The sequence below is a fragment of the Myotis davidii genome, unplaced genomic scaffold (assembly GCF_000327345.1).
Source record: "Myotis davidii unplaced genomic scaffold, ASM32734v1 scaffold6, whole genome shotgun sequence".
Taxonomy (NCBI): domain Eukaryota; kingdom Metazoa; phylum Chordata; class Mammalia; order Chiroptera; family Vespertilionidae; genus Myotis; species Myotis davidii.
Genome location: NW_006383011.1, coordinates 10,676,079 through 10,685,844, shown reverse-complemented (window position 1 = coordinate 10,685,844; position 9,766 = coordinate 10,676,079). Strand labels below are relative to the sequence as shown.

At 42.2% G+C, this 9,766-nt stretch overlaps 1 protein-coding gene and 1 pseudogene across 1 annotated transcript in view; both read left to right on the top strand.

The window, feature by feature from the left end:
• The window catches only part of LOC102773040, a 14,413-nt pseudogene continuing 4,647 nt past the window's right edge, over window positions 1–9,766 (top strand).
• Window positions 9,337–9,766, top strand: part of ACYP2 (acylphosphatase 2, muscle type) — a 149,141-nt gene continuing 148,711 nt past the window's right edge. The window contains exon 1 of the mRNA XM_006778600.2: window positions 9,337–9,396. Coding sequence (XP_006778663.1) covers window positions 9,379–9,396 — 18 coding nt within the window. The 5' untranslated portion in view covers window positions 9,337–9,378. The remainder of the gene's footprint in view (window positions 9,397–9,766) is intronic.

Below are 9,766 nucleotides of genomic sequence, written 5' to 3'. Positions count from 1 at the left end.
CGGAGCCGCGGTCACCCACGTGATACTCGTAGGTGTGTTTTTTGTTTTTCTGCTTTTACTCTGACCCCTTGAAGTCCTCCTCTTCACCACCCTCATTCCAAAGAAGGGATTCAGCAGAGAGGCGTTGGGCTGTGTGTGTGCCAGGCGCTTCTTTTTGACCTTTAGAAGGGAACTAAAGAGCTCCAGGTGTGTGCCCTCCGGGGCTTTAGCCCGGCAGAGCCATGGCCGCCCTAGGCCCTAGGGAATAAGCAATTACAAGACAACACTGTAATTGCTAGATAAGTACGGGATGCCTCGGGAACACCTAAAGAGGTGTTCACTCTTGGGGCGGGGTTGGGGGGATTTGGGAGTGTCAGGTCCGTTACTAGAGCGAATACATACACTGAGTGGCCAGATGATTATGACCACCTAACGTTTGTAGGCAAATTAGCCATACACTACATCGTATGGGATATGGAAGCCGAAGGCCTGTTCGAACACCTTTGCTGTCTGCAGTTACCAAGATAAAACGTCTCCAATTCGCAAAGGAACGCAAGGATTGGACAGTCGAGCATTGAAAAAAAGTCATGTGGTCGGATGAAGCACGTTTCCAGTTGCATCATGCAGATGACAGAGGGAGAATTTGGTGGAAACAGCATGAAAGCATGCACCCCACATGCATGAGTACAACCCTTCAAGCTGGTGGAGGCAGTGTTATGGTTTGGGGCATGTTTTCCTGGCATGATTTAGGCCCTTTAATTCGTGTGGAACAACGTCTGAATAGCACAACATACCTAAGTATCGTTGCTGATCAGGTTCATCCTATCATGTTGATGGTGTAGCCCAATGGAGATGGCTTCCTTCAACAAGACAATGCGCCATGCCACGGTGTTCGTATTGTGCAGGAGGGGTTTCAAAAACATGAGGGAGAATTTACCTTGCTTAGGTGGCCCCCACAATCACCAGATCTCAATCCAATTGAGCATTTGTGGGACGAAGTTAAGAGCCATCAGGCAGCTGGTTCCACAACCATCCAATCTCACAGAACTGGACAGTGCTATTCATCAGGCCTGGTGTCAGATTCCTCGCATCACCTTTCAACATCTCGTGGAGTCAATGCCAAGAAGAATCGCCGCAGTATTGAAGGGAAAAGGTGGCCCAACGCAGTACTGATGGGGTGGTCATAATAATCTGGCCACTCAGTGTATATATACATATATATACATATATATATATACACAAACACACACACACCACACACATATACATACATATATATATATATATATATTCCACATTTAAAGGCTGTTAAAGTATCTTTCACCTGAGGGGACATCTCTGTGGCCTCAAGTATGCATTCGCTCTAGGAATTCAAAGAATTCCAGAGTGGCTGAAGATTGACTGCAAGAATTGAGACCGCAGAGGAAATGTTAGGGATTTTTTTAGAGCGTTATCCTACAGGCAACAAGAAAGTTTGCAAGATTTTAGTCATAGGGGTGGTATGATGTCATTTACATTTTTTGAGCAATCACTCTGCTTTGAATGAGAATGATTTAGAACAGACGAGGTTGGGTACCGGAGGATCCCTTAAGATGTGACCCGATGGCCTGGATGTCAGTTGAAATGATTTGAGAGCCATTTCAGCAAGTAGAAAGGCCTGGGCTTGATAGCTGTTTGTAAGAGTGAGGTAGAGGGAAGAGACAGGATGATGTCCGAGTTCTGGTTTGGGAAGCCAGGTAAATAGTGAAGCCTTTCCCTGAGATAGAGGACACCGCAGAAACAGCTTTGGAGGCAGAATGCCTACGGGATGGCTAAGTATTTTGACATAATGGATAAGGAAGGCGATCTAAACTGGGATATAGATTAGCATATACATGGATTGGAAGGAGTGAGATACAGAGTATTGTTAAAGGATAAACTGAGCCAATTAAAATTTTGAAGAGTTTATTTTGAGCAACAATTTTTAAACATTTTTATTAATTGATTTGAGAGAGAGAGAGGAAGGGGCGAGAGAGAAAAACATGGATTTGTTGTGTTGCTCCATTTATGTATGCATTCATTCGTTGATTCTTATATGTGCCCTTGCCAGGGATTGAACCCACAACCTTAGTGTTTGGGACAATGCTCTAACCAACTGAGCTACCCCACCAGGGTCTATCTGAGCAACCATTGATTCCAGTTGGGCAGTGCCAAACCTGGAGTGATTAAGGGTGCTCCACTGACATGAGCCAGGGGAAAGACTTATACAGTAGAGAAGGTGTTGAAGCCAATAAAGGAAACTATTTGATTGGCTATGGCTTCAAGCCTAGTGGGTTGTTTGTGATTGTCCTTGGCATTTAGATTTCATAACCTTGAGGCACACCTAGATTTTGGCTTGCTTAAGTAGGCTGCCAAAGCATTAGTGCCACCTCAGTCTAATGATCTCCTTGTTTAATTAATTTAACAGCATGAAAAGAATAGGGTCCTTGACCAAACTCTGAGGAACTCAGGGTTTGAGAGAGAGAAAGGAGAGAGACCACAAAGAATGCTCAAGAAGCAGGGGGAGAGGGAGGAGGAGGTCTAGGAAAATGGCATTCTTGTAAACAGTGTTTCAGATGGAAGAAGTGATTAACCCCACAGAAGGTCCTGATGGGTCAAATGGAGTGAGAACTGAGAGGGTTCCTCGGAATTACTGATGAAGCAGCTAAGCCCAGCCAATATAGCTCAGAGATTGAGCTTTGATCTATGAACCAATAAGTCACGGTTCAATTCCTGGTCAGGACACATGCCCGAGTTGTGGGCTCAATGCCCAGGTGTGGGCTCAATCCTCAGTTGCGTGCAGGAGGCAGCTGATCAATGATTCTCTCTTATCATAGATGTTTCTATCTTTCCCTCTCCCTTTCTCTCTGAAATCAATAAAAAAATGTATATATATTTTTAAAAGAATAGTTTCAGTGGAGTGTAGGAATGGAAACCAGATTACAATGACAATGGAAAAATGGAAGTAAACAAATAGAGACAGCAAATGTGGACTGTGTTTTTAAAAAACTTTGGGTGAGCCTGGCTGCTGTGGTTCAGTGGTGAGCGTTGATCCAGGAACCAAGAGGTAACTGGTTTGATTCCAGGTTTGGGGCTAGATCCTCAGTAGGGACGTGCAGGAGGCAATGGATCAATGATATTTCTCTCTCATTGATGTTTCTATCTCTCGATCCCTCTCCCTTCCTCTCTCTAAAAATCAATAAAATATCTAAAAACAACAACAACAAAACTTTGAGGAGAACAAGAGATAGATAAGGAGTTAGCTGAAATAAAAGGAGGAAATTTTGAAGGTGGGATATATTTAAATGTTTAAATATTGGCTAGAAGTAGCCAGTGGAAAGAGGCTGAAGATAGGTGAATGAAGATGACAGAGAATGGAAGAGAATGTGGAGTCTGGCCCTGAGCAGTTTCCAAATTACTTCCAGAGCCAGAGGAGAAAAGCAAGGGAGGGAGGTGCACATGCAGAAAGGTTTGCAGATTTGGTAGCTGGAAGTTGGAGAAGTTCTTTCCAGTGGTTCCTGTTTTTGGTGTGTGTTTGTGTGTGTGTTTTGGGGGGGGGGGGGTGTGTGGGGGGGGGGGGGGTATTGTTGTTGTTTTGTTGTATTTTGTTTTCTGTGAAGCAAGAGAAGGAGAATGGGTAGGAGATTTGAGGAGATTGAGGGAGGTTTAGAGTAGTCTCAAAACTCAGAAAACAAATTAGAGAAACAGAATTGCTTGACCCTGAAGGTCGGAAGTATAATATGCCATCATCTGTCTGCACAATATAGTGATTTTCTCCAATAATGTTTAGCAGCCCAGGCTGTGTACCTACAGGCTGGTATGATAGAATGACAAAGGAGTAAGGGAATGTTATGTCTGTTGGTGGTGGTGAAGGTGTGGTGTTAGTTACCATTGGCTGAGCACTTCTCTCAGACAGTGCTTTACTTACATGACCTCATTGGATTTTCTTCTCTAAATAGAGATAATTGAGTTGAGAATATTTGAAAGGGAGTGGTTAACATCCTTCTACCCCTTTAAGTTATTCTGGCTGGTCTAATAATCAAGTTGATATGAGAAAGATTAACAGGAGAAAATGACCACATTTTTATGTATGTACTTATGGGATTCCATAAGAATGTAGGACCCAAAGACAAATTGGCCAGTTGAGGTTTATATGCCATTCTGGAGGGGGTAGGAGGTTCAGGGGGGTTGAGCTTGTGGCTTGAGGCTTCAAAGGAGAAGGCAATTCACATGGAGGTGAAAAAGCAAATGTTTGGTAAACAACTGTTTGTTGAACCATCTTTAACAAGGGGACACCAAGAGGACTTTGATTGAAGACTTAGCTAGGTTCTTTCCTGTCTATCAATCACACTTAATTCAGATTAAACTATAGTTATCTATAATAATATCTCTCTTTCTGGAGCAGGTCATCTACTAAATTTTTTTAGGTAGTTAGGGGGGAAGGTCAAAGATTCTTCTGGAGTCTTTTGGATCTTAAAAAATAATAAGCTTAAAAAATCAATACACCAAAAAAGTGTATTGTGTGGCAAACTGTTTCTCACAAAGTTAAAGTGAATAGGGCAGAATAAGCAGAGAGTGTAGAAGTCAAGGGACTCAGATCCTGATGCAGTACAAGGATTAGCCTGAACATGGGATCTGGAGGAACAGGAATGTTTGGATTTACTATTTCAAAGAAGCAGTTCCAGGTGATGCCAAGTTTCCTGGGATTGGATGTCTGTACTGGCAAAGATTAAAGAATTCTTGGAGCCCAGCTGGTGTGGCTTAATGGTTAAGCATCGACCTATGAACTGGGAGGTCATGGTTCGATTCCAGGTCAGAGCACATGCCCAGGTTGTGGGCTCGATCCCCAGGTAGGGGGCATGCAGGAGGCAGCTGATCAATGATTCTCTCATTGATGTTTCCATCTCTTCCTCTTCCTTCCTCTCTGAAATCAATAAAAATATATTTTAAAAAAGAATCATTGGAGCAAAAGAGATGAAGTCTCTTTCTGTTATTCTTGTTAAGTTCAATAGAAAATACTATTGAAACCCCTTGAAGTAAGAAGGTTGGGAGACCTTAAGTTTCTCTGGGTGACGTAGTCTTCTCATCCCTGAAGACAATAATCCAAAATCTGAGGTCAGTTTTCTCCCCAGACCAACTTCCAAGCTTTTTGTATCTCGTAGAGCTCAGAATACTCTGCCAACGATAACAGCCCATTACTCTTTCACTCAGACCCTGAGGGAGACATTGGCTTCTTACCGGACCCCTGAAGGAGCCGACTGTAATCGCCCTTCTTAGAAGACCCAGAACATACAATATCCCTGCATGGAAAACATTGGTGGAGGAATTGGCAGGGATAGTTATCAATCAAATATTTATCTTTGATGTACTTACTGGCCCACTACTTGATAATTCACTTCTTAACAGTGAACAAAAGAATAGGTTGTTAGTTTCATGCCTTCTCCTGCCTTGCTTTTTTTCTATATCTGATGTATTTAGGCCTGGGGATATATTGGCAAGTGAATGAATCTCTGTTGCCAGAGCATAATCTTTAAAAATGAGTCATTTTAGTATAATCAAATATCCAAACTCTTGCTGTTACAGTTATTAAAAGACACCAGAATATTGGACCTGAGAAATGAGGACTTTTTCTAGTCCCTGTATGATTTTTAAGTTTTGAATATGTCATCCAAAAATCCTTTTTATCCAGTCATACTATCCACTTCACTTCATTTGCACTAAAGTTCAAATATGGAGTTCAGTTTTTAACTAAAGGAATGGATTTTTCTCTTATTATTTTACAGTTTTTCTTTTTGTTAGGCATTTTGCCATTTTACTACAGTGTAACTTCATGTGGGCTTTTTATTAATCTTGCAAGGGATTTGTGTTTCTTAAAAGATTCAAATCCTTTATTAGTCTACAAAATTTTCATCTATTTTCACAACTTTTTTTGTTCTCTCCTTATAGACTTCCTATTAGATATCTGTATCTTTACATTCTGATCTCCATTATTTCTTACACTTCCCAAATCTTTGTCGCTCTACCTCATTCTCAATAACTTTATCAGACCTGTTTCTGGTTCTGAGAATTTTTTGTTCATCTGTATCTGATCTGTTGTTAAATCCCTAATTCTCCACAGTCTGTATATATTAATTTACAGACCCACAAGAAGGGTCTGTAAAATATCAAATCCCTAGTTCTCCACCATGAAATATATATCCATTAATTCTGTAAACATGTATTGACTGCCTTCTGAGTGCCAAGTGTGAGATCATAAAATGAATGACACAGTACTTGTCCACAAGGAGTTCACTGTCTAGTGGACTGACAAACAAGTAAACAGATAAAATTGTAACAAATGTCAGTTGTAATCTTCTTAAGATCTCTAGATGAAACTACCGCAGGTCCTCAATGTCCTCTAGTTATAATGTTGATAAGATACCATAGGAACTTAACTCTTGTTTATATCAGTTAGCCTATGATGAAATTGTGTGTGTGTGTTTATATTGGTTCTCTTAAAGGCACAACCTGTTGATGACATTAACTGAGGACTGACTGTAATTCAAACTCCTTTACACAGATGGAAATACTGAATGCCTCATCCAATAATTCTGTTAATTTTGGAGGATGGGGGCTTATGTTTCCATAGTCACTCTCAGCTCTAAACTTCAGCTTCTGCTAAACTAGTTCTGTTGAATCATCATCTTACCATGAAGCTTCTGTTGTCCCTGTTTTAGTAATGCTTTCATCTAAACATGGAGCTGGCATTTCCCCCCTTAATTTAACAATTTTTATACCACAAACCATTCACACAAAGCTATCTGTGTGTTTGTAAATAAAATATAGACAGGTTCAGGTGAGAAGAGATTTGTATGCTAAAAATACGCACAATTTAAAATTTAACATGAAATATTTCTTTTCCTAAAAGATCCATTTTGGTCTAACTCCTGGTATCATGGAGCTCTCTGTCTAGTGGAGCAGGCAGACATCAAACAACTCATCCTACAGGTATTTAATTCTAATTTCATTAAATCCTTTAATAGGAAGAAGAGGGCTCTGATTGTGTAGAACAGGGGGCCTAGAAAGACTTTTTTGAGGAAGTAGCATTTGGTGAATGAAGGGTTCAGAAGGAGAATTAGAAACGATCCAGCGAGGAAAACAGTACGAGGGCAAGTTTGACGTGGCAGAAGAACTTGGCTCATTTGAGAGCCCTGAAAAGATCTGTGTGCTCAGGGAGGGAAGGGAAAGGGGGCGATAAGACTGAGAAGGTAAACAGAGTTAAATCATACAGTGCCTTGTAAATTGGGTTAAGAATTTTAGATTTTTATTCCCAGAGCTATTTCAGTTATATGAATACCGTGCTATGGGCAGTCACCAGACATCTGGGGGAAGCTGAGCAGTGTCATTAGGGTCCTGAAGTCAGGTGGATACGTATACCCCAGGCAGAGGTATCAGTATGTAGAAAGCCCTGGCGTTTTCAGCAGGCTTGGATAGGCTAGGTAGCCATGACTTCTGTGTGGTGGGGGCACAGAAAGTGTGGATAATGGCAAGAGAAGAGACAAGGAAAGCTGAGACCAGATTCCAGCTAGTCGTGCATGCCTTCCCCAGGTGTTTGTGGTTTATCCTGTAAGCACTGAGCAGGGGCATCACACGAGGAGCCTTGTCATTTACAAAGATAACTCTGAACGTCATTGTCATTGCCATAACAAAAATAACCAGTACATTGAAGAGAGAGCCAGTGGTGGACAGTGAGGTGCTTTAGAGGTAAGTGACGGAGGTTAAAAATATGCCTTGGCAGTTTGCAGTTAGGAGCTAGCACTAATTCGAACTTGACCCCAAAATGGAGTGAGGAAATTTTAGACTAATCCTTTTTGAACATAAACGGAAAAATCTTACCAAACAAAGAAACAAACAACCGCAGTACAAGGATCCTAAGTGAAGATTCAGGACCAGTAGGCATTTGGATTTCATTTTCTACAGTTAGTGGAAATATAAATTTGGAAGTTGTCAGCATATAGATGATATTATATTTAATGTTAAGGGTCTAAATTAGATCACCTGAAAAAGAGGATAGAGAAGAGAAGACAATAAATCCTTGAGGCCTCCAAGTGGGGCAGAGCAGGACAGACCAACAAAGGAGCAAGAGAAAAGGAAAACCAGGGCAGGTTAGGGCTCTCTGTTCGGATATGGATATTCTCTCCGAGGCTCACTGGAATCAGCGGGTAATTGTACTCCCAGCTAAGATCGATCACAGTGATGTAGTACGCACACAGCTCTGGGCTAGAAGGGGAAAACAGTGCTGGAGTCTGGAGGAATCCCGGGCAGTTTCCTTATGTCCTCTTCCTCCCATGAGGGGCCATGCAGAGCATGCTCTTCCCCCAGAAATGAAAACGCCCAGCGACATGTTTATGATGTTTCTGCTGCGGGCAACCCATTAGAGACACGGCGCCCAAGATTGTTTACTGGGGTCTGACCATGTAGGCACCCTCTGCCTGCAAAAGTCCAGGTTCCCAGAAGGAAAGCAGGTGTTCAGCATAAACCACACTGTTTATACCGTCTAGCTAGGCACAGTGAGCCATCGTTCTATTAGGGAACCATGGGAACTCTGCTGAAAATCAAGTTCCCAAATGCTATCTCAGGGCCAGTGTTGTAAGCTCCTTGGAAGGATAACCATCTCAGGCCTGCTCTCTTAACTATTCTGCGCAGAGCGGCAGCGCGGAAGCTGAGTGGAGAGCGTGTCCAGGGAGAGAGATGCTGCTGAAGAATCAAGTAAGGTAAGGACCACAGTGGCCAATGGATTGGGACTATACAGGTTGGGGCAAAAGGAGATTTACAGTTGTTCATATGGGAAATAATGCCCCGTTTCCCTCTTTCTAAAATCAGTAAAAACATATCTTCCAGTGAGGATTTTTTAAAAACATGTGACTTGGTGAGGGAGTATAGAGCATGTATAGAGAGGATATTTCAAGAAGTTTTCTATGAGAGGAAGCAAAAGAAGAGAATGTAGTTTAAAGATATTATAACTCAAGAAAACTTTTTTTTTAATCAATGAGAGATACTAACACGTGTTTGTTTGGGATCAAAATAATTTATTAGCCCCGCTGGTGTTGCTCAGTGGTTAAGCATCGACCTATGAAACAGGAAGTCATGGTTTGTTTCCCAGTTAGGGCACATGCCCAGGTTGCAGGCTCAATCCCCATTGTGGGGCATGCAGGAAGCAATGGATCAATGGTTCTATTAGGGAACCATGGGAACTCTGCTGAAAATCAAGTTCCCAAATGCTATCTCAGGGCCAGTGTTGTAAGCTCCTTGGAAGGATAACCATCTCAGGCCTGCTCTCTTAACTATTCTGCGCAGAGCGGCAGCGCGGAAGCTGAGTGGAGAGCGTGTCCAGGGAGAGAGATGCTGCTGAAGAATCAAGTAAGGTAAGGACCACAGTGGCCAATGGATTGGGACTATACAGGTTGGGGCAAAAGGAGATTTACAGTTGTTCATATGGGAAATAATGACAAGAATAAACTGTATTTTGCATACTCACAACTGTAAACTTACTTTTGCCTTACCCTGAAGAGATCATTGTTGACCTTGACAGGCACAATTTCAGATGCATGGCAGGGTAAGGAAACTGGTTGGGGAGGATTCAAGAGTGACTTGGTGCCCTGACTGGTGTAGCTCAGTTGGTTGGAGCAACATCCCATGCACCTAAATGTTGCTGGTTTGATTCCCAGTCAGGGCACATGCCTAGGTTGCAGGTTCCATACCCAGTGGGGACTCATACGGGAGGCAATGG